At 47.6% G+C, this 25,550-nt stretch overlaps 1 protein-coding gene across 1 annotated transcript in view; it reads left to right on the forward strand.

Annotated features, from left to right (window-relative positions):
• LOC121584783 (transmembrane protein 132C-like) overlaps positions 1-25,550 on the forward strand; it is a 253,640-nt gene that overhangs the window by 199,236 nt on the left and 28,854 nt on the right. The window contains exons 5-6 of the mRNA XM_041900894.2: positions 12,519-12,662; positions 18,998-19,206. Coding sequence (XP_041756828.1) covers positions 12,519-12,662; positions 18,998-19,206 — 353 coding nt within the window. The remainder of the gene's footprint in view (positions 1-12,518; positions 12,663-18,997; positions 19,207-25,550) is intronic.

Raw genomic sequence — 25,550 nt, forward strand, 5'->3', positions numbered from 1 at the left:
CCACGCCTTCAGAGCCCTGACAACAGCTAACAGCTCCGGAAGTAGTTGGCAAAACCCTAAGAACCGCTGCACCTCCTTTACCGTGGTTGGAGTCGGCCAATTACGCACGGCTGAAATGCGGTCATTCTCCATCTCTACCCCTGACGCGGACAGGCGGTACTCTAGGAAAGAGACGGACTGTTGGAAGAACAGACATTTCTCAGCCTTGACGTACAGGTCATGCTCCATCAGTCGACCAAGCACCTTGCGCACCAGGGACACATGCTTGGCGCGTGTAGCGGAGTATATTAGAATGTCATCTATATACACCACTACACCCTGCCCGTGCAGGTCCCTGAACATTTTGTCTACGAAGGATTGGAAGACTGATGGAGCATTCATCAACCCCTACGGCATGACGAGGTACTTATAGTGCCCAGAGGTGGTACTAAATGCCGTCTTCCACTCATCCCCCTCCCGGATACGCACCAGGTTGTAAGCGCTCCTGAGATCCAATTTGGTACTCATTGTGCCCAGAGGTGGTACTAAATGCCATCTTCCACTCATCCCCCTCCCGGATACGCACCAGGTTGTAAGCGCTCCTGAGATCCAATTTGGTGAAGAAGCGCACCCCGTGCAATGACTCTGTCACACTGGCTACGAGAGGCAGTGGGTAACTGTACTTCTCAGTGATCTGATTTAGCCCACGATAGTCAATGCACGGGCGTAACCCTCCTCCATCCTTCTTCTTCACAAAAAAGAAACTCGAGGAGGTAGGTGAAGTGGAAGGCCGAATGTATCCCTGTCCCAGAGATTCTGAGACATATATTTCCATAGCCGCTGTCTCCTCCAGAGACAGAGGATACACGTGACTCCTGGGAAGTGCTGCGCCTACCTGGAGATTTATCGCACAATCCCCCTGTCGATGGGGTATTCGGGGGGAATGTGCGCAGTGGAGACCTGGTTTGGACTTTCCACCGTAGTTGCACCTATGGAAACACCTACACACCTCCCTGAGCACTGACGTGACCATCCCTTGAGAGCCCTCTGTCGCCACGAAATAGTGGGGTCATGAGAGGCCAACCAGGGAAGCCCCAACACCACAGGAAACGCAGGAGAATCGATCAGGAAGAGACTAATTCTCTCCTCATGACCCTCCTGCGTTTTCATCCATAGTGGAGCTGTGACCTCCCTAATCAGGCCCGACCCTAAAGGACGACTCTCTAAGGCATGTACAGGGAAGGGCACATCAACAGGAACAATAGGGATCCCTAATCTACGTGCAAATGAACTGTCAATAAAGTTCCCAGCTGCGCCTGAATCGACTAGCGCCTTATGCTGGGAATGCGGGGAAAACTCAGGAAATTTTATACAAACATGCATGTGCGCCACAGGGAGCTCTGGGTAAGTCAGGTGCCTACTTACCTGGGATGATCCACCAGTGCCCTGCCTGCTGCCTCGACTCCCTGGGGAACCTCCCCAGCACCAACCAGCAGTGTGCCCTCTGCGGCCACACTTGGTGCAGGAACCGCCCCCCCCCCTCCGGTCACCCTAGGACCAGCACCTCCGAGCTCTATAGGCGTAGGGTCGGAGGTGCTGGGGGATGGAAGGGACGGACCCTGATCCGGACGTCCGCGGGTGGCCAACAGGTTATCCAGCCGTATAGATAGATCCACCAGCTGGTCGAGGGTAAGGGTGGTGTCCCTGCATGCCAGCTCCCGACGAACGTCCTCATGTAGACTACATCGGTAATGGTCGATCAGGGCCCTCTCATTCCATCCCGCGCTGGCCGCCAAGGTCTGGAAGTCCAGTGCGAAGTCCTGTGTGCTCCTCTTCCCCTGTCTGAGGTGGAACAAACGTTCCCCTGCCGCTCTCCCCTCAGGTGGATGATCGAAAAATGCCCGGAAGCGGCGGGTGAAATCCTCATAGCAAACCAACGCTGCGTCTATTCCTCCCCATTCGGCGTTGGCCCACTCAAGCGTTCTCCCCGACAGACAGGAGATGAGGGCGGATACGCTCTCGTATCCCGAGGGAGCCGGGTGGATGGTCGCCAGGTAGAGCTCCATCTGGAGCAGGAACCCCTGGCACCCGGCAGCTGTCCCATCAAATGCCCTTGGGAGCGAGAGCCGAATCCCACTGGGTCCAGGTGACGGAGGGGTGGACATCGGTGTGGGTTGACCTGAAGTTGCTGGGGTTGTGGGAAAATCCCCTCTCTCCCATCGCTCCATGGTCTGCAACACGCGATCCATCGCAGTGCCCAGATTCTGGAGCATCGTCGCGTGCTGCTGGATGCGCTCCTCCACGGGTACCGGAGGACCGGCTGCACCTGCTGACTCCATATTAGGGTGCGTGTTTCTGTCAGGGTGTCAAATGTGCAGCGGTAGGACGGAGTCAGGCGCAGGACACAGAACTGAGTACACAACGTACTTTACTCTGAAAAAACAAACACTAATTTCCATGCAGGAAAAACACACCAGCTCACAAAAGCGTATGACACAACATAACGAACAAACACGCACAAAGCCATGTGGGAACCAGCGGGTTAAATAGGGAAATAATCATCATACAATGGGAACCAGGTGTGTACAAACAAGACAAAACGAATAGAAAACAGAAACGTAGATCGGTGGCAGCTAGAAAGCCGGTGACGACGACCGCCAATAGCCGCCCGCACAAGGAGAGGCACCAACTTCGGCGGAAGTCGTGACAAATACATTTTTTAGAAGCCATGTTTCATGCTGTTGTTTTTGCAGCTTCAGCTTTTGTAGTTTTGTGGTTTGTCCACCTTGTATTTTACATCTCTCAAATCACATCGTAAATTAAGGAATGGAGCACAATCCATAATGTACTGTAATTAATATTTTAGGGAAGGATTTGTCCAATCAGCAGGGTGTCATTGAGACACTTTGGTTGCTAGAGGAGAGGTTCACCCGTAAATCATGTGTACTCATAAATAATGTAGAACTAGAGCAATTCAACGAGACCAAAGGGTCAATACTATCTTTGAGCTGTCATATGGATCCCCACGGCCCCGCAATCCCCTCATACCATCCATGACAGACAGAGAGGAGGGCACTCTGGTTTAAGTATATGTACTGTCTATCAGAGCAGCAATTCATCCCAAAGTAAGTTCCCTAATAGGAGATGATATCTATGATTATTGGAACCTCATGAATCAGTGAATACTGCACTTTCCATAAAGAAATTGTTGAAATTATAGTATTTATTTTTAGTGTGATATATGGTTGTGTTTGAATGTAATCTCTCCTACTGTAGATCTTCTCCTGGATCTTCTATCTTCAAACCCACCCCTCCTTTCCTCAGGGCATTGCAGTTAGTTAATGAGTGAGTAAACAGTGAGTTCTGTGTTTTCCAGGAAAATGCCCCTGAATTAAGTCAAGATAAATTAAATGTAATACCACCAGCCAAATGAGGCCTCCGTCGTGATAGCTGTGTGTCATTTCCGACACCAGTAGACCGTGGCCATGGGATTACCAGCATGCGCTCTCATTAGACCTCTGTTCCCAGGCTGGCTCTCACTGGAAGATCTTCACTATCAAAGCAGCCATTGAATTCAGCAGCACTTCCCACCTTGTCTCCCCTAATGAGAAGATAAGCTCTGAGACGAGCATGCTCTGGCGGTCCAGCTGACACTATTTGAATGTGGTTAGAGCTGTTTTAGGAGGCAGTGAGGGATGACTGCCTGGTGGAGAGACTGTATGGCCTGTCCCCGCTGAAACACACAGCAGTTACAACCTCTCTGAGGGGAAAGAGAGGAAGAGAGACAAAGAGATGGAGAGAGAGTTGGCTTGATCTCATGTGGAGAGAAAGCGAGAGAAACAGAGAGACCCTCATTAAAAGGGAGTGTTCATTTCACAAACATCCCCAACGTTGTCATGCAGTGATATATTGTTGTTTATTCCCCTCTCCTCTACCATGCTTACTTCCTCCCAATTAAAAGCCCATTGGACTGAGAGAGAGGAAGAGAGACACTGGGAACTACACAGAGAGGAGAGTGCAATGGATGAAAGGACGTGTCTCTCTTAGCCTGCTTAATAGCTTCCTGACTCAGTTTGACTGTCATTTTATGCCTGGATCATATTCATCATCATCTTCTTCTGCTCTTGTTTCAGTTTCCCTGTTCACAAATAATGTGAAAAGTAGAAAACACTTAAGTGGGTTATCTATTCACTCAAATTTCTTGACTGTTGAAGGACTGTCATATTTTAAGTGCACATTCTGTCTCATTCATTCATCACCTGCTCAAGTTGAAAATATATCATGAGTGGCCCAGTATTATAATACATTTTAGACAAGTTATCAATCAATATAAGATATTAGTGATTAGATTAGCTTGCATTGGTCAATGATATGCTTCTACTTATCCTCTCTGTAGGCTACGTGAGCAAGGCACATTAAGCTGGGTTTTAAACTGCCACAGTGGTGTGTTGACATGAACAAGTATAAGTATATATATCCACAACAGACGTGTGTTTACCCCTCTCTCTCTCTCTCTCTCTCTCTCTCTCTCTCTCTCTCTCTCTCTCTCTCTCTCTCTCTCTCTCTCTCTCTCTCTCTCTCTCTCTCTCTCTCTCTTTCCACCAGTGCTTTATGAATAATACAAGCCTTCCAAATCCCTGGCTCAACAGTGTGCTAGACCTGCTCTAGTGGGAGCAGTGGCCAAGTTGGCTGGGTTAGAATGTGGATGTTTTAGGGCAAGCAGAGGCAGATGTGGCGAGCGGATCACTAGCCTGTAGCCTGGAACAGCACTTGGAGCTTGGCTGGCTGCTTCTCATGCTGGCTGTGTCACTCTGGCTGACACCATAAATCTCACTTATTTTCAGATCCAAGCCAGACGCAGGCAAGAATTATGGTCCAGACCACATCGCCAGGCAGCGACTGCACAGTGCTGAATGCTAACAGAGAGCCCCATGATAAACTGGGCAGCCACTTCTCCTACACGTTACAGGGCAAAGGCTGAAAAACACTCTCAATCTGTGTGGCTGAGACAGGGCTGATTGGCTATCAAATAGATACTCCAGAACTGGTAGCTATTTGCTCCTGGGTCGCAGAACAACCCGTATCAAGGCCATGCAAGGTAATAGTGTGAGGTAGTTGCTCATAATAAGTGGGTTTTAGGTTTCTGGTTTCTCAGGTACAAGAGTGACAGAAATGTATCCCATACTTAAAGAGTCTAACTTTTTCCGAGCCAGGTGGTAGCATTACTAGTTAATAGAGTAATCATTCCAATAATACAGGAATCAGGCTCATATTTCCCTATGACCTCTGTCCCATACAGACTCAGCTATAAGTAACTCTCCTGTGGTGCACCAATGCTCTCCGTTTCGCATTAAATTGCGCTGTCTGTGTGTGGCTGGCTGTGTGGGCCATTGAAGCATCTCTGTGACATCCCACTGTGGCTTATTACTGCCAGGACCTGCTCTCTCGCTTCTCCTGCTGGTTCCAGCCTGCTGGGTCACTTCCAGCCTCTGTAATGTAACACTGCCCTGGGTTTCACCGGGTCTCAACCATTTACACCATCATCTATTATAAAATACCCTCTAGAAATGGAGGAATTGAATCAAAGTCAGCACCAGAGAGGGGGGGTATATGCTATATACAACTGTCACAGTCTATAAAAAATATAATCAAAATCAATTTGAAGATAGTGCCACATTATTGTTTTTGTGATTCATTGGTATCTTTTGTCTCAACCAATAATAATTTCACTCCAAAGCCTGAATGGACTGGTAATTGACGCTTATAAATGTCCAGGCTCCTTTTAACAGAACTTAATCCCCCTTTTCTCTCTTTTTTCAAATGCCTCTTTGCACATAAACACAAGCACATAAACACAAGTGAAAGTCTTAAGGACCCATGCTGGCAGTATACAGAGCAGTGTACAAATCCATGTGTTTTCCCCTCATGCAGAGCAAGGGCTATGTTGACAGTAAGTCAAACACACAGCAAATAGAGCCTGTCACAAGGTGTCAGTATTAGTGATATGAAAGGATATGTCAATGTCAACGATAATGGCGCCGAAGAAGATGGCTGCCGTTTTACAGCCCTCTAACCAATTCTACTATTATGTGTGTTTTTTGGCGTTATTTGTAATTTATTCTGTACATAATGTTTCTGCCACCGTCTGTTATGACCAAAAAGAGCTTCTGGATATCAGGACAGCGATCACTCACCTCGTATTGGACTAAAACAATTTATTCAACGAGTCGGACGCGAAGGATATCATATAGACACCCGACAAGGCCCAAATCCCCGTCATTCGCATGAGAAAGAGACGGAGATATCATGGACGTAGGTCGGGGTGCCTTGTAAGTATCCGACGGCGAGCGAGTAAACTGCCTCTTCCATCAATCCTATTAGCCAATGTTCAATCATTTGAAAATAAGGTAGACGACCTAAGACTACGGTTATCCTACCAACGGGACATTAAAAACTGTAATATCTTATGTTTCACCGAGTCGTGGCTGAACGATGACATTGATAACATACAGCTGGCGGGATATACTCTACATCGTCAGGATAGAACGACTGACTCCGGTAAGACAAGGGGTTGCGGTATGTGTATATTTATAAACAACAGCTGGTGCAAAAAATATAATACTAAGGAAGTCTCAAGGTTTTGCTCGCCTGAGGTAGAGTATCTCATGATAAGCTATTTACCAAGAGAGTTTTCTTCTATATTTTTCGTAGCTGTCTATATACCACCACAAACCAATGCTGGCACCAAGACTGCACTCAATGAGCTGTACAAGGCCATAAGTAAACAGGAAAGCGATCATCCAGCGGCAGCGCTCCTAGTGGCCGGGGACTTTAATGCAGGGAAACTTAAATCCGTTCTACCTAATTTCTACCAGCATGTTAAATGTGCAACCAGAGGAAAAAAAACTCTAGACCACCTTTACTCCACACACAGAGACGCATACAAAGCTCTCCCTCGCCCTCCATTTGGCAAATCTGACCATAACTCTATCCTCCTGATTCCTGCTTATAAGCAAAAACTAAAGCAGGAAGCACCAGTGACTCGGTTAATAAAAAAGTGGTCAGATGACGCAGATGCTAAGCTACAGGACTGTTTTGCTAGCAGAGACTGGAATATGTTCTGGGATTCTTCAGATAGCATTGAGGAGTACGCCACATCAGTCACTGGCTTCATCAATAAGTGCATCGATGACGTCGTCCCCACAGTGACCGTACGTACATACCCCAACCAGAAGCCATGGATTACAGGCAACATCCGCACTGAGCTAAAGGCTAGAGCTGCAGCTTTCAAGGAGCGGGACTCTAACACGGACGCTCATAAGAAATCCCGCTATGCCCTCCGATGAACCATCAAATAGGCAAAGAGTCAATACAGGACTAAGATTGAATCGTACTCACCGGCTCTGACGCTCGTCGGATGTGGCAGGGCTTGAAAACTATTACAGACTACAAAGGGAAGAACAGCCGCGAGCTGCCCAGTGACACAAGCCTACCAGACGAGCTAAATCACTTCTATGCTCGCTTCGAGGCAAGCAACACTGAAGCATGCATGAGAGCACCAGCTGTTCCGGATGACTATGTGATCACGCTCTCCGTAGCCGATGTGAGTAAGACTTTTAAGCAGGTCAACATTCACAAGGCCGCAGGGCCAGACGGATTACCAGGACGTGTACTCCAAGCATGTGCTGACCAACTGGCAAGTGTCTTCACTGACATTTTCAACATGTCCCTGACTGAGTCTGTAATACCAACATGTTTCAAGCAGACCACCATAGTCCCTGTGCCCAAGGACACTAAGATAACCTGCCTAAATGACTACCGACCCGTAGCACTCACGTCTGTAGCCATGAAGTGCTTTGAAAGGCTGGTCATGGCTCACATCAACACCATTATCCCAGAAACCCTAGACCCACTCCAATTTGCATACCGCCCCAACAGATCCACACATGATGCAATCTCTATTGCACTCCACACTGCCCTTTCCCACCTGGACAAGAGGAACACCTACGTAAGAATGCTATTCATTGACTACAGCTCAGCGTTCAACACCATAGTTCCCTTAAAGCTTATCACTAAGCTAAGGATCCTGGGACTAAACACCTCCCTCTGCAACTGGATCCTGGACTTCCTGACGGGCCGCCCCCTGATGGTAATGGTATGTAACTGTCACGACTTCCGCCGAGGCTGCCTCCCCTCCTTGTTCGGGCAGGTTTCGGTGTTCGTCGTCACCGGCTTACTAGCTACTGCCGATCCTATTCTCATCACTCCACTTGTCATGTCTTGTCTTGTCAATCACACACACCTGGTACTCATTCCCCTAATTAGTATGTGTATAAGTGTTACCTCTGTTCCCCTTGTCTTTGTGAGTGATTGTTTCATTGTGAGAGCGAGTAGCTCGGTTGAGCTCCTCTTCCATTTGTTATTGCCAAGGTGGAATATTTCCCTTTTGATAGTTTCGTTTTGACGCTTGGTGCATTTTATTTATGTAAACGGAATAAACTCTGGACTTCGGTGTTTTACCTCCTGCGCCTGACTCCTTCATTCACATATCATCACAGAATCACTCACTCGCTGAATGGAGTCAGCAGGAGAAGACTGCATGCCTGGAGTTGTGGCAAGGGTCCAGGAGCATTCCTCGATGCTGGCCAGCTTGGGGGAAGCGATGGATCTATCGAGACCAGCTGGTCAACCGGATCCAGCCACCTACACCCCAGCCCCTGGAGGGATCCAGATATCCCGGCCACCGGCGTTTGATGGGATGGCAGCGCGATGTAAGGGATTTCTGCTCCAACTAGAGCTGTATTTCTCCAGCATCAGGCCGTCGCCACTGGAGCGGGAGAAGGTATCCGTCCTCGTTTCCTGCCTTTGTGGGAGAGCCCTGGAGTGGGCCAACGCGGTGTGGAACGAGGGAGGTGCCGCGTTAGAGGACTACAGGGAGTTTGCTCGCCTCTTTCGGGCCATTTTCGATCACCCGCCTGAGCATCAAGAGGTGGGACGAACGACTGGTCCATCTGAGGCAGGGGACGAGGACCGCACAGGACTACACGCTGGAGTTCCGGACGCTGGCAGCGGGGTCCGGGTGGAACGAGCGGGCCCTGATCGACCATTTCCGGTGCCACCTAAGGGAGGACGTCCGACGGGAGCTAGCCTGCCGTGATGCCATGCTATCGTTCTCCCAACTGGTGGACATGGCCATCCGGCTGGACAATCTGCTAGCAGCCAGTGGACGTCCTAGTAGGAGTCTGCCCGTTCCCACTCCGGACGACTCTGACCCCGAGCAGATGGAGCTGGGGGAAGCCGCCGGTCGAGAGAGCGCAGGAGGACGGCGACAGTGCCACTCTGGTGGCACGAAGGGACAATCCACCTCACGTCGCAGTCAACGTTCCTTTGGGTCTGGAGGCGGTAGGCAGGGTACTCATGCATCACCCCAGGTAATGAACACCAAACTTGTTCAGAGCCCTTTGCGGCGCACTGTACCTTATCTATCTCCTTTCCCGATCACCTGGTAGTTTCCCAGTGTAAGGCGTTAGTCAATTCAGGCGCAGCTGGGAACTTTATGGATAGGGCATTTGCACGCCGTCAAGGCATTTAATTGGTTCCCCTATCCATTCCACTCCCCATCAGAGCACTTGATAGTCGACCATTAGGGTCCGGGTTGGTTAAGGAGGTTACTGTACCAGTCACCATAATTACACAGGAGACGCATGATGAGCAGATCACTTTTTTGATTATTGAGTCTCCTGCTTACCCTGTAGTCTTAGGTATTCCGTGGTTAGCCCTTCACAACCCCAATTCTTCATGGCCGCAGAGGGTTCTTACGGGGTGGTCGCGTGAGTGTCCGGGTAGGTGTCTAGGTGTTTCCATTGGTGCGACCACGGTGGAAAGTCCAGACGGTAACAACACCGTGCGCATTCCCCCCGAATACCATGATATGGCACTCGCGTTTTCCAAGACGCAAGCGAATAAATTACCACCTCATCGGGAGGGGGATTGCGCGATAAACCTTCGGGAAGACGCTGTACCTCCCATGAGTCATGTGTATCCCCTGTCGCAGGCTGAGACGGAGGCTATGGAAACATACGTCACTGAGTCCCTGCGCCAGGGGTATATATATATCCCTCCACTTCACCTGCTTCCTCGAGTTTCTTCTTTGTGAAGAAGAAAGATGGCGGTTTACGCCCGTGCATTGATTATCGACCACTGAATAAGATGACGGTACGATTTAGTTATCCTCTTCCCCTCATTCCTTCAGTGATTGAGTCAATGCATGGGGCCCGTTTCTATCACCAAATTAGACCTCAGGAGTGCCTACAACCTGGTGCGTATTCGGGAAGGGGATGAGTGGAAAACAGCATTCAGCACAACATCGGGGCATTATGAATACCTGGTGATGCCCTACGGTTTGATGAATGCTCCATCCATTTTCCAGTCCTTTGTGAACGAGGTGTTTCGGGACATGCTTGGTCGCGGTGTGGTGGTCTACATCGATGACATCCTGGTGTATTCCTCTACCCGCGCCGAGCATGTGCGGCAAGCGGTACCGGAGCGCCAAGTCTAGGTCCAAAAGGCTTCTGAACAGCTTCTACCCCCAAGCCATAAGACTCCTGAACAGCTAATCATGGCTACCCGGAGAATTTGCACTGCCCCCCCACCCCCACCCTGTCCCCCTTTTTTACTCTGCTGCTACTCTGTTTATTATTTATGCATAGTCACTTTAACTCTACCCACATGTACATATTACCTCAATTACCTCGACTAGCCGGTGCCCCCGCACATTGACTCTGCACCGGTACCCCCCTGTAGATAGCCTCCCTACTTTATTTTATTTTACTGCTGCTCTTTAGTTATTTGCTTTAATCTTTTTTGCTTAACACTTTTTTCATTTGTTTTACTTTGCATTGTTGGTTAAGGGCTTGTAAGTAAGCATTTCACTGTAATGTCTACACCTGTTGTATTCGGCGCATGTGGCAAATACAATTAGATTAGATTTGATAGACATCATTTTAGAATTAGGTTCATATCCATACCTCAATTCTGCATGATGTCATGTCATCGCAGAAACATTTGAGAGCCAAGTCTTCAATACAGACACAGCTTTAACTGAGTAAGGCAAAGAGGGCCGCTCAGTTTCTGCCCTTGTAAAGCCTTTTCAAAGCCAAACCTTTGAAATGATTGTGAACCTCTGTATAGAGGTTTCACAGTAGCAATTAATCAAGACGACCTTGCTTGGAATGACATTTTTCACTCTATAGGATTCAATTGTCATGTGGGTTCCTCAATAGAGCAGACAGTCCTCAATGACCTAAAGACTGTGTACCTTGGCTCCAAGGCCTTTCTAGTGGTGTTTCAGCTTACTTAGTTGTCTAATTGAAATGGAGATGTAGTGAATGTCTATAACAGACAATATAATGTTCATGTCTGGCTAAGACAGTAACGCCTTTCCCAGGCCAATTATCTCTTCTGACAGTGTGATGGCTGTGTAATGAAAGGTTATGAGCTCTATTGGGAACCCTAGTCTCCACTAGGGTTCCCATTTACTAACAATACTAAGGTCAGACACAGCTGCCCACTCACTAATAGTACTGAGCTTGTTTCTCTACCCAGAGCTGTGAACTCACTAAAAGTAATGAGTCAAAAGCTGTCCATCCAAAAGCGGTGTTCGTTCTAGAGCTGTTCACCTATTAGCAGTGCTGATTCTGGAGCTGTCTACTCTAGAGCCGTCCACTCAGTAATGGTGCTGATTCTAGACCTGTCCATTCTAGAGCTTTTCACTCTGTAATCGTGCTGATTATAGAGCTGTCCACTCAGTAGTGGTTCTGATTGTAGAGCTGTCCACCCAGTAATGGTGCTTATTCTGGAGCTGTCCACTCTAGAGCTGTCCACTCAGTAATGGTACTGATTCTGGCAGCCAGGTCACCTGTGATACAAGTCCGTATTTGACGTCCATCAATGTCTGAGGACGTCAGTCGATGACGTGGAAACCAGCCACTAGGGGCAACAGTGAGCACTGTTACCTTCAAGTAGGTTTCGGTTTTGCTAAGGCGTTGTGGACGGGGCTTGCGGATGGGCGTAAGCATCTGCCTCAGGTTGCAAGTTTGAATCCAACGATAGGTTGTTTTTGATATTTTTGTTTTAAGCCTATCCCAAACCTTAACCCTTACCATAACCATTTGGAGTTAATGCCTAAACTTAACCTTAAACAATTGACATTTGGAACAACTTGACGTTTGAGAAACATGGATGAAAGTCTAATTCTGACATGAGACTGTGAGAGCTGGTAGGATTCTGGAGCTGTCTACTCTAGAGCTGTCCACTCAGTAATGGTGCTGATTCTAGAGCTGTCCATTCAGTTTGGTGATGATTCTAGAGATGATTCTAGAGCTGTCCACTCAGTAGTGGTGCTGATTCTAAAACTGTCCATGGTGCTGTTGTAGAGCTGTCCACTCAGTAACGGTTCTGATTGTGCAGCTGTTTTTTTCCTTAGTGTGTACTGATATTACCCTGTGTATGACTGTGCTGGTCCTCTGTCTCTCTCTCAGGACACAGAGATCCTGAACACGGCCGTGTTGACAGGAAAGACAGTGGCTGTCCCGGTGAAGGTGGTGACCATCGGAGCAGACGGCACGGTCACTGACGTCTCAGAGGCAGTGGACTGTCGCTCCACAGATGAAGATGTGGTCAAGGTCAGTCAGTGGAAACGAATCAGAAATAAATTATTTGATTTATAGACAACAACAAAAATATTTAGATTATCAAACTTATAATAGATGTTTTTCTAAGCCTCATTCTTGCACTGAAGTATTTTCATATGTTTCTCTTCTCACTAGCAGTGTCATTTTGAAACATTGTCGCTCAAATTACCATAACATTTCAAGTGACATCAGTAGTAATTTATGTGCATATTGAGTTTGTATATGTTTAGAAAAAATGGCGGTTAGAAAAAGTGCCAGCATGTTTGCGCGAGGCTCATGCAATTTCTGTTCATTTATATGTTGGTATTATTTGAGTGTGCATATGTCTTAATTGAATTCCAGTGGCCATTTTTCCAGTGACTCGTTTTAGTGGTTGGAGGGTGACTGAGTGAGATGGAGTTTCCAGTGAAATGGGTTTCAGCTAGCTCATGGAAGGTGGAGCATAATGAAGAATGGCCAAGTGCAGTTGCATGGCCATTTATTGTTTTATTGACTGGTGGGCACAGTCCGAGCCTGACTCATTGCCAGTTGCAACAAGTGATAAACTCAAGAACGTTTAGAAAAATTGATTTGTATTTCATTTTGTCCTAATTATTTTCAGCCTTTAGACTTTGGATATTGACTTCATTCCAGACATAACACTGCTTTGAAGCACTGTGTTTTTTCTCTAAGTTTGTGTTCATATAGTTTAATTATAATCTCAACTGCTATACACAGGCTGTAATGTGCCTTACGATTCTATTCAGGTTAGCCACTGACAGGTGACAAATAGGCATAAATTATTTTCATTTGCACAGCAGTAAAGAGAGAACAATGGGGCATATAGGTGTGCCTGGTTATGAAACAACTAAGACACTGGGAATTATTTATTTGAACCAAATAGGATTGAATGAGAGTAAATCTGTAATGATTGACAATATACATGGCATTTGGGCCTTGCAAAGAATTGTACATTCAAGCTTATGTTAAATCAATAAACAAATCCGGAAAAGACAAGAAGATTCCCTATTTTTAGAGTGTCTATTTTCAGATTTAAGTCTCAAGACAGGATACACAAACACAGAAAAAGAAAGCATTTGATATGAAAACATCAATGACAGGTCGCTTGAGTTTTATTTTATTTTCCGTGACTCTCTCAAACCGAGGGCACACAGCACAAAACACAACACCAAACCCAGAACAGAACAGTACAGAGGGATGCAGGCAGAGCCTCCACATCAATGACTCACTTCTGTTCTCTGAGAAATCCTCCTCCTGACTCAAAATGAGTGGTTAATTATCCATGGAATGGCTAACTCTCCAAAACACGAACTGGAGTATAGAGACAGCGCCTTCAATCTGTCCACAGTCTGTTTCCCATCCTAACTGGCTGAGCTATCCACAGACAGGTCCATTATGTGCCAAAGGCTCCGCCAGTTGATGTCTGTTTCCCTCTCTTTGAATATGTCATGAAGATGAAGATAAATTCAGCCATGGAGACAAAAACCTGGGCCATCCTAATTACAGGCACATTTGTTATTAAGACATCCAATAGAGCTTCCTATAAGCCCAGTATGGTATTGTTAACTGACCATTGTAAAGAAAGAGGTAGCTACTCTGTTTACACTGATGAGCTACAGTGAGGAAAGAACCTTGGCCTTGTTTTTACACTGAACATCTAAAAGATGATTTTCTTTAAGTGTGTTTTAGAGGAAACTTTTTCTGTAGCCTACTCTACCACATTAGCATTGTGTTATCGGCTATAGTTAGAAAACTGAAGTCACTCCACACCAGAGTTATTTTCTGAGAAAAGGCAACAACCTCATATAAAGAGGTTGCTGATACTGGATGTTTGTGGTTTGAATAGAAATAGATGTGTTTAATGTATAATCCGGTTCGGTGAAGAAGAGCTAGATTGTATCAGTTCATTTCTAATCATGAGTGTAAACATAACTACTTCATGTCATTTGGGCCTGGGGAATTAAAGGCAGTGTTAAGGAAACACAGAGTGACACATCATTTGAATAATGAATCACTGTGCTCATTTACTGCTGCTTTATTCACTCTGTAGCTTTATAATTACACTGCATGCTTTTAAAAGGATACCTCATTTGACATGCTTCTCCCTCAACCCCCGCTAGAGAATAATGCTACTTAAAAACAAATCTGTGTTGACAGGTACAGGCAAAAATTAGGCTCTGCCATATTATATATTTTGGGTGCATGGCTTTGACAGGCCTGCAAAAGGACTGATGAGACCCAATGTAAAACATGCCAGGCAGTAAAGAGAGTACTGTATGTGAGAGGCCCACACTCTCCCCTGGTCCCAGATCAGTTTGGTGTCCCACTCTGTGCAGTGTTTGTGGGTACACTGAGGTTATTAGTCTGACGGTAGTTGAGTCACCCTCTCCAGGAGGTGTTAGCAGAACGCGTGATGTTTGGGTTCTGTGTGTCCCCTGGCCCCTCTCAGCTAGCCTCTGACATCACTCATTGAAGATACTGGTGAGGAAAAATGATTGCTCACGTTCAATCACTGTAGCTGCTCTGCTAGACCTAGCCCCTACACAAACCGCCCATGTAGGTTTGAATATTTTTTATGTTGAAGTAACTGACACAGGGATTATGAACTCTTGCACCTCACCATGCACACACTAGTCTAGGGTACATATTCTCACTTTGAATTACATGGTGAGAGCAAAAGAGAGTAGGAGAGAGCAATGGAGACAGAATTTTCTTCACAAATACCGTCCCCTTTATCAGGCTGCCGTGATTGGTCTGACTCCATTGCTGTAACTACTCTTTGTTCATCCATTGGCTTTACTCTGACAATCATGTATGTGGTATTTATGTGGTAGTCTTTTCTATCTCCTCCTGCTTGAAATTGCTCAGATTAACCCATTGTTGTACTAGTTCACCCCGTTTAATCCATATCTCTGTCATCCATAAAGCTACAAACTATAGGTTGAGTCAGTGTAGAAGTACTATGATAGCTGAGATCTGGGGTATCAATCCTCCTCTCCCAGCTCCACTGAGCCCTGCTGACACCACTAGAACCACTGCACTCAGGATAAATGATAGCTGTATAGACCAGTTCTCAGGAAAGCAACATCATCACGCATTCTTGTTTTCTCCATCCCTGATCTGTGTAGCCATGAAGAGCATGAGATCATTTAGCTTGCCATTTTTTTATGAATTGAAGCACATTTCTTTGAAGGGAGGGATCTGATTCATGTGGATTCCTGGTCTGTTTATTGCCGTGTATATGGGCTCCTCCAACCAGGGAGGAGGCATGGGAGGATTCAGGGGTTCCCCCTAGGTGCTGTGTTGATATGAGTGGCATGGCTGACGTGGACCGTGGGCTGCTTAATTGATTCTGTCAAGCTAACTCCTATATTCAAAACCTAGGCCTGCCCACTGTCATGCTTTCCAATCCCATCCCTCATATCTTCCACTGTTCGTATCTGTCTGGCGAGTCGTTCATTTCCTGGGCTAGATCCCGAGACAGCGTTAATGTCCTCTGTAAGTATTCTCCCGTTAGCTGCATAATGTGTCTGATGAATGTGCCTCTGGATCCTCCTGGACATTTATGATACCTTGAGGGATGAGTGTGACAGAGACTGTATAACTCACAGTGAAGTGGTCGCTTCCCTCCAGTCCTCTACAATACCAGCCTTCCCTTGTCAGCCTACTGAGGAGGAGGATGGTGAGTGTGTACGTTAAAGTATTGATTTTGAGTTAAGATGGCCGATAATGTGCCACTGGGGGCCAGTGTTAGCCTGTGTAATGTGTTAGGATGGCTGGACTTCATCTGCCATGTCCTCCATAATTGTTTCTGCTCAGATTATTGTGAATTATAGAAGTGCCAGCAGGCAGTTAATTTGGCTGTCAGGTGCCATAGTGTTGTATGTGAATCAATCCCAGCACTCAGACAAGCTGTTAGAGCATGTTGCTGTACTCCACACTCACCCCTGACAGATGTAGGTTTAATATAATATCGTAGACAGTGATTATTTTTGAGGCCAAAGCACTGCTGTGAATCATAAAGTGTTGCATTGTGTGTGTGTGTGCGGGGGGATACATCAAATGGAACTTGAACAAATGTTGCTTAGTGCCATTTTGTTTATCAGTGATGTTACAACCGTGATGGGCTATGCAGACTTGTTGTAAAGTTTCAACTCTAAGGAAATGGCTTTGACATTGTCTGTTGGAGGCACTTTACTCCCAATAGAGAGAGAGAGAGAGAGAGAACCTAACCTCCTGCCAAATGTATGACCATATTAGAGACACATATTTCCCTCAGATTACAGCGATCCACAAAGAATTCGAAAACAAACCCAATTTTGATAAACTCCCTTAACTCCTGGGTGAAAAACCACAGTGTGCCATCACAGCTGCAAGATTTGTGACCTGTTGCCACAAGAAAAGGGCAACCAGTGAAGAACAAACACCATTGTAAATACAACCCATATTTATGTTTATTTATTTTCCCATTTGTACTTTAACTATTTGCACATTGTTACAACACTGTATATATACATAATATGACATTTGAAATGTATTTATTCTTTTGAAACTTCTGAGTGTAATGTTTACTGTTAATATTTATTGTTTATTTCACTTTTGTTTACTATCTACTTCACTTGCTTTGGCAATGTTATCATACGTTTCCCATGCCAATAAAGCCCTTAAATTGAAATTGAGAGAGAGAGAGAGAGAGAGAGAGAGAGAGAGAGAGAGAGAGAGAGAGAGAGAGAGAGAGAGAGAGAGAGAGAGAGAGAGAGAGAGAGAGAGAGAGAGAGAGAGAGAGAGAGAGAGAGAGAGAGAGAACAATAGAACCTGATAAGAAGTGAGGACTCCTCTGACATCTTTATCAGTCCAAACAGACTCACACCTCAAGCTCTGACAGAGCAGAATCTGCTCAGTCTGTTGTGAAGAAGCAGAGTTTTAATAACTTTATTAGAAACCAGTAGCAGTACAGCAATGCTGCCAGTCTTTGTGATAAAACAATTACATTATCATCATCCTCTTAATTATTTATGTCATTATAAGTTGTGGCAATAGTAGTCATAAAATTAATTGGTTTAGTATAGCATTACTATTCCAGAAAGAAACAATAAGAAAGCTTGCTATTGCAGACCTAGAAGGCTACAGCAGCATGCTGAACGAAGATATCCAGTGGTAAGAAATCCATTTGAGAATTGAAGTATAAAGCAGTCCTTGATATCAGAGGTTGAAGGGAGCTCTGATGGTTGACTGTAGCCCTTGGGCTGCCCTACACTGTACTCCAGACCTCCTTATAGAAGGATTCATGTCAGGGAGAGAAAATAAGTAATAAGGGCCTGAAACACAGAAAGCCTTGTGCTTTTGTTTGGTGAAAGTGAGGGAAGGACATGAGCAACAACAGGAGAGATGGAGAGTTGAGAAGGTGGGAGTCTGGGGTTCTAAAGTGATGCAGGGAGAGGAGAGCTCAGGAGGAACCGGGTATCTGTCACACAATCCCTTGTCCTTGATGAATGCTTATTCAAGTCTCTTATATCTGGCAGTAAAGAAACAACTTGGAAATGGGAAAATATATTTTATGATTTCATCTCAATTCATCTAATCGAAGTAGTAAACTGCTAATGGGGGGGGTTGGCAAATTCCCATGTTTGTGTGTTCGATGCTAACATGGCTACATCATAGGGCTTTGAGAGAGAGAGGCTTGGTGTGGATCAAAGAGTAGTTGCTAGTGAAGGAGCGAGTCAGCCAGCTAAAGCGACGAGGAGCTGTGAAGCCTTGCTTCTTTCAATGGCATGCAATTGGACCAGTGATTTCCTCTAAAAGGCCATTTGTGAAACAGATGGTTTTGAGTTTGTCATGTTATCAGTGGAGATCTGCCCTCCTCTCTCTAGCTGCCATCTGTTGGTGCTGCATTTAGCCCCTGGGCATATCTAGGTAATCTAGGGGGCTGCATTGCAACACTCTCACAACACATTCCAAGATGTGCCCCTGCCCTCTTCTCTCCTTTTGTAGTTGGGAATAAATAATGGGGATGGCCAGTGAAGGACAAATGCTAGAAATAATGCATCAGAGGGACACACAACACTTTATCTGGCCTACAGTGCATCTCATACTGTAAGGGTCAAGATAAAAGACCACCTACAGTACAGTACAGCACAGTTTGGAAAGTGTGTGTGTGTGTGTGTGTGTGTGTGTGTGTGTGTGTGTGTGTGTGTGTGTGTGTGTGTGTGGGCCAGCATTGTCCGTTGAGTTGGGTTTGGCTGGTCCTGATGGTGCTGCTTTGTCTGGGTATCTCCTTGTGATACTTACACATGCTTCTCTCCCCCTCCTCTCCTATTCCTGTCCAGGTGTCAGACAGGTGTGACTATGTGTTTGTGAATGGGAAGGAGATGAAGGGCAAGGTGAGGATGATGGTGAACTTCACCTACAGCTACCTGAGTGCTCAGCTGGAGATGAACGTGTGGATCCCACGGCTGCCCCTCCAGATCGAGGTGTCTGACACAGAGCTCAGCCAGATCAAGGGGTGGAGGGTTCCCACCACGGCAAGCAGCCAAAGGTATGTGTCCCTCTTCCCCTTCCATAGAATCACATAGACAAGCTTTTCACCCATGCTGTCCTAGCCAGGTAAGTGGACAGACAATTGGAAATGGGATGATTGAAAGAGCATGCACAACAGCTCTTATCTTAGACATAAGATACTTTGTTCTGCACTTTGTATGAACACTATTAATATATAAATGCCTGCCATATTTATCTCCAGCCAACATTATGTTCTGGCAGAACAGGATCTTGTTGTTTGCTATTGACAAATACCTTATTATTGGAAACTATACTCTTATTGTAAATTCCAAATCGACATAAATGTTAAACGTCTTAGATGTTAAGTCCCCCATATCTTTCAGCGGTTCTGGAACGGTTCCAACTGATATTTTGCAGTACAAAGTGCTATGTGAACGCCGTAGGGTCCCGTGCCTAAAATGCCAAAAAGTCACATCTGTTTGCTCTCTGTTTCCACTCTCTAAGAGGAGCTGAATTGAAGTGTCAGGTTTCAGACCATACATTTGCATGGGGAGTGACGTGTCACATTTTCTGGCCCATCCAGACAAATAATCAATTATCTCTTCCGCTGAGTGAGTGAGCCCAGCTTGAGAGACTGCAAATGAATGGTGACAGTCTAGCGAGTCCAGCCATTGTGGTTTTATCTCACTGTGATATTCTCAGCCGGATCTAGAGCTCTCAACATGAACAAAATACTAAATAATTTCATATAATTTAAATAAGATCACTTTCTCTTGGTCACGTGCTTAAAGCTGAAGTTGCAACGAGTCTGCACACATTTGAACGTTGTCTCTGCACCTCTCAGTGGACGTTTAGGAGAAAATGAGCTGTCGAGAGTTAGACTTCAGTGCGGCTTTTGACATTATTGATCATAGTCTGCTGCTGGAAAAACGTATGTGTTATGGCTGTACTCCACCTGCTATATTGTGGATACAGAGTTACCTGTCTAACAGAACAGAGAGGGTGTTCTTTAATGGAAGCCTCTCCAACATAATCCAGGTAGAATCAGGAATTCCCCAGGGCAGCTGTCTAGGCCCATTACTTTTTTCAATCTTTACTAATGACATGCCAGAGTGTCTATGTATGTGGATGACTCAACACATTTTACATTACATTTTAGTCATTTAGCAGACGCTCTTATCCAGAGCGACTTACAGTTAGTGAATACATATATATTTTTTATACTGGCCCCCCGTGGGAAACGAACCCACAACCCTGGCGTTGCAAACGCCATGCTCTATCAACTGAGCTACATCCCTGCCTGTCACGGTTCAGACAGACGACCAGAGGACCACAATTGCGTCACACCAGAAAGTTTATTAAACTTAAGGGAAAAGGGAAGTAGGGAGTGAATGAAGGCTCCAGGGGTAACAGGGATCCCGTCCAATGCGCTGGGTCTGTGCCCCCCCCAGTGGCAGCGATGCGTCCTATGAAGCCGGTGGTGGGTGGTCCAGAAGTCCTGGGGGGGGGGGGGGAGACACAGACACAACAGGGCGGAATGAAACCAGGCAGCAGTACAGTTCAAGGGAAATCCAAAATACGTAGTAGCAAGGCAGAAGGCTGGTCAGAGTTACCGGGGTTGAAGAGTAGTCAGGAGTCGTAATGGCAGAAGCAGGTCTGGATCTCCTGAGGCAGAAGAGTATCCAAAAAACAGGCAGGTCCGGGGTCACAAAACCAGGGTGAGCCAGAAGCGCGAGCAAACAGGTTCCGGGTGTGAGCTTTGCAGACGATCTGACACCGGAGAGCTGAAAGACAGGGCCATAAATACTGGGAGAGGTTAGTGGGTAATGCAGCGCAGCTGGCAGAGTAATTAGAGCCGAGCAGAGCAGGGACAGGTGGAGCTAGTTAGGCTGAGTAGAGAGAGGGAGGTGAGCAGAGTGGAAGATAGTGGAAACCAATTAAGGTGGTAACCCGGTGGAGTGAGAGGGCTCATGACAGAACCCCCCAAGGGACGGCCCCAGAAGTCCCAAGAGCAACACCACGCCGGGCGGGAGGAGGGGAGCCGGAGGAGGGCTAGAACTCCTCCGAACGGTCCGAGTGAACGTCCTCATCCTCGGAGGAAGCCGGAGGGCCGTGGTCGGGAGATGGGACAGGTCCCGAGACAGGGTCAGGCACAGGACAGGAAGCCGAGCGGGCCGGACGGTTAGGGACCCCTCTGGGGCGGCCCCTACGGATTGCAGGTTGATCAGGATGCCGTTGGTGGAAAGCGGTGATGAGAGTCCTATCCACAATCCGACTAGCTGGCACCCAGGTCCTTTCCTCAGGTCCATAGCCCTCCCAGTCAATGAGGTACTGGAGACCCCTACCCCTCCGTCTGGACCGAAGCAGGCGGCGGACGGTGTAAACCAGACCACCTTCGACGAGCCGTGGAGGAGGAGGACAAGGCGCAGCAGGGACCAGCGGACTCCTGGGCACAGGCAGGGGCTGCAGCAATCCGGCTGGGGGGCTGGCAGGACGACTTGTGTTGGTTGCAGATGGGGCAGGCTTGGACGAATTCCCGTACATCCTTCCTCAGAGAGGGCCACCAGAACCTCTGGGCGAGCAGGTTGTAAGTGCGGGTGGAGCCAGGGTGACAAGCTAGGCGGGAGTCATGTCCCCACTGAACGACCTGGGACCTCAGGTCTTCGGGGACAAAAAGGCGGTCAGCTGGGCAAGTGCTGGGACCTGGCTGGTTACGGAGAGCCTCCAGCACCTGTTCCTCAACAGCCCAGGTCAGAGCTGCAACGATGCAGGGACTTGGCAGAATCGACACAGGGTCCTTGGAGGGGTCAGGAGCGGAGTTAGTAGGTACTGGCCGAGGGGGTAGTGCGGCGGCAAGCAGGCAGGTTCGGTGGCAGTCCTCTCCCCACTCCCTGATCACCCCGGTCACCCAGTCGAGCTGAGGGTTGTGCCGGGCGGAGCCATGGGTAACCCAGGATGAGGGGTTGGCCTGGAGAGGGGAGCAGGTGAAACTGGATAGTTTCTTGATGGTTTCCGGACAGACCCATCGAGACCGGGGCCGTGACATGAGTGACCGATCCGAGTAAGTGTCCGTCCAGTGCCCGGGCAGGAATAGGAGGTGTCAAACGGAGGTTCTCCAGTCCCAGTTGGCGTGCCAGCTTGATGTCCATTATGTTGGCTTCGGCGCCAGAATCCACCAGAGCAGCCAGGGTGTGAGTTGAGTCAGGGAGGCGGAGGTGAACTTGCAGCAGGGGTTTGCGGTCGGAGGACTGGATGGTCATTGAACTCAACCGGACTCCCCCTATGCCCGGTGAGCTTCGGCCCTTTAAAGGGCAGGTTACCACACGATGTCCATCACCTCCACAATAGAGGCAGAGGTTTGAGGTGAAGCGTCGCTGGCGCTCTGCAGGAGTGAGAGAGGCTCGCCCAATCTCCATAGGCTCAGACTGATCAAGCTGACCTGGGTGAGTGGCAGTAGATGACAGGAACCCAGTCGGATCTCTCCGAATGCCGGTAGTAGGTGGACCTTGGCGCCCCCTCTCACGACGACGGGTCTGTATCCTACTGTCGATCCTGACAGTCAGTGCGATGGCTTCATCAAGAGTGGAAGGCAGTTCCTGGGAGACCAACTGCGTCCTTGATATAGTCAGCCAAACTATGGAAGAACGCGTCCACCAACGATGGTGTGTTCCAAGAACTTCGTCTAGCCAGGGTTCGGAAGTCGATGGAATGGTCTGCGACTGTACGTCTGCCTTGTCGAATACTGAACAGTTCACGAGACGCCTCTGCGGTTGGTGAATCCAGGTCAAACACCTTCAGCATCTCCTCAGCAAACAGGTCGAAGGTTGCACATGCGGGGGTTTGACGTTCGAACTCTGCTGTTCCCCAGAGTCGAGCTCGGCCCGTCAGGTGAGTGATGGCATACCCAACCTTAGCCCCCTCCGTGGCGAAGGTCCTTGGCTGCAAGGAGAACTGAAGTCGGCAGCTAGTCAGGAATGGCCGGACCTGGGTTGAATCGCCGTTGAACCGCTCGGGGTTTCCAATCTTGGGTTCGAGCAGCGGCTGCAATGACCGGGGCAGGTAACTCGGGGGCAGGGCTGGTGGGCAGACTGGCTGGGGTCAGGTTGGTGAGGAGTTGAATGATCATGGCGAGTTGTTGTTGCTGCTGCTGGGACTGCTGCTGGTGCTGCTGGAACTGCTGATGCTGTTGGTAGCCGGCCTGAAGCAGAGAGGTGATGTCGCCGCTCATGCGGCCTAGCTCTCTCTCAGTGTGTTCCAGGCGTAGCATGGCGGTGGGTTGCTCAGGTTCTTCGGTTTCCATGTCGGGGGAAGTGTGCGCTGGGTCCATGATGGTCAGATCGTACTGTCACGGTTCAGACAGACGACCAGAGGACCACAATTGCGTCACACCAGAAAGTTTATTAAACTTAAGGGAAAAGGGAAGTAGGGAGTGAATGAAGGCTCCAGGGGTAACAGGGATCCCGTCCAATGCGCTGGGTCTGTGCCCCCCCCAGTGGCAGCGATGCGTCCTATGAAGCCGGTGGTGGGTGGTCCAGAAGTCCTGGGGGGGGGGAGACACAGACACAACAGGGCGGAATGAAACCAGGCAGCAGTACAGTTCAAGGGAAATCCAAAATACGTAGTAGCAAGGCAGAAGGCTGGTCAGAGTTACCGGGGTTGAAGAGTAGTCAGGAGTCGTAATGGCAGAAGCAGGTCTGGATCTCCTGAGGCAGAAGAGTATCCAAAAAAACAGGCAGGTCCGGGGTCACAAAACCAGGGTGAGCCAGAAGCGCGAGCAAACAGGTTCCGGGTGTGAGCTTTGCAGACGATCTGACACCGGAGAGCTGAAAGACAGGGCCATAAATACTGGGAGAGGTTAGTGGGTAATGCAGCGCAGCTGGCAGAGTAATTAGAGCCGAGCAGAGCAGGGACAGGTGGAGCTAGTTAGGCTGAGTAGAGAGAGGGAGGTGAGCAGAGTGGAAGATAGTGGAAACCAATTAAGGTGGTAACCCGGTGGAGTGAGAGGGCTCATGACACTGCCGGCCATTCCCTCCCCTATCCTGGACGACGCTGGGCCAATTGTGCGCCGCCCATGAGTCTCCCGGTCGCGGCCGGCTGCGACAGAGCCTGGATTCGAACCAGGATCTCTAGTGGCACAGTTAGCACTGGGATGCAGTGCCTTAGACCACTGCGCCACTCAACACTATACATGTCAGCTACTACAGTGGCTGAAATGACTGCAACACTTAACAAAGAGTTGCAGTTAGTTTCAGAGTGGGTGGCAAGGAATAAGTTAGTCCAACATATTTCTAAAACTAAAAGCATTGTACTTGGGACAAATCATTCACTAAACCCTAAACCGCAACTAAATCTTGTAATAAATCATGTGGAAATTGAGCAAGTTGAGGTGACTAAACTGCTTGGAGTAACCCTGGATTGTAAACTGTCATGGTCAAAACATATTGATACAACAGTAGCTAAGATGGGGAGAAGTATGTCCATAATAATGTGCTGCTCTACCTTCTTAACAGCACTATCAACAAGGCAGGTCCTACAGGCCCTAGTTCTATCACACCTGGACTATTGTTCAGTCATGTGGTCAGGTGCCACAAAGAGGGACTTAGGACAATTGCAATTGGCTCAGAACAGGGCAGCACGGCTGGCCCTTGTATGTACACAGAGAGCTAATATTAATAATATGCATGTCAATCTCTCCTGGCTCAAAGTGGAGGAGAGATTGACTTCATCACTACTTGTATTTATGAGAGGTATTGACATGTTGAATGCACCGAGTTGTCTGTTTGAACTACTGGCGCACAGCTCAGACGCCCATGCATACCCCACAAGACATGCCACCAGAGGTCTCTTCACAGTCCAGAACAGACTATGGGAGGTGCACAGTACTACATAGAGCCATGACTACATGGTACTCTATTCCACATCAAGTAACTGATGCAAGAGGTAAAATTATATTAAAAAACAGATTAAAAAAACACCTTATGGAACAGCGGGACTGTGAAGCAACACACACATAGGCACAGACAGATGCATACACACACATGATAACATACGCACTATACACACACGTACACATGGATTTTGTACAGTTGATATGTGGTAGTGGTGGAGTAGGGGCCTGAGGGCACACAGTGTGTTGTGAAATCTGTGACTGTATTGTAATGTTTTTAAAATTGTATGAACTGCCTTAATTTTGCTGGACCCCAGGAAGAGTAGCTGCTGCCTTGCCAATATTGTACTGTCATTAAGTATGATCATATTTATTTTACAGTTATAAGAAATGTGAAATCTTATTGTAAGTCGTTTATAATTTGATTGTTACTATATTTAGAAAGCATTTCAGTCATTTCAAGCCTTATTGCCCCACTTTTGTTGAAAAGGAAA

This window comes from Coregonus clupeaformis, chromosome 16 (genome assembly GCF_020615455.1).
Source record: "Coregonus clupeaformis isolate EN_2021a chromosome 16, ASM2061545v1, whole genome shotgun sequence".
Classification (NCBI taxonomy): Eukaryota; Metazoa; Chordata; class Actinopteri; order Salmoniformes; family Salmonidae; genus Coregonus; species Coregonus clupeaformis.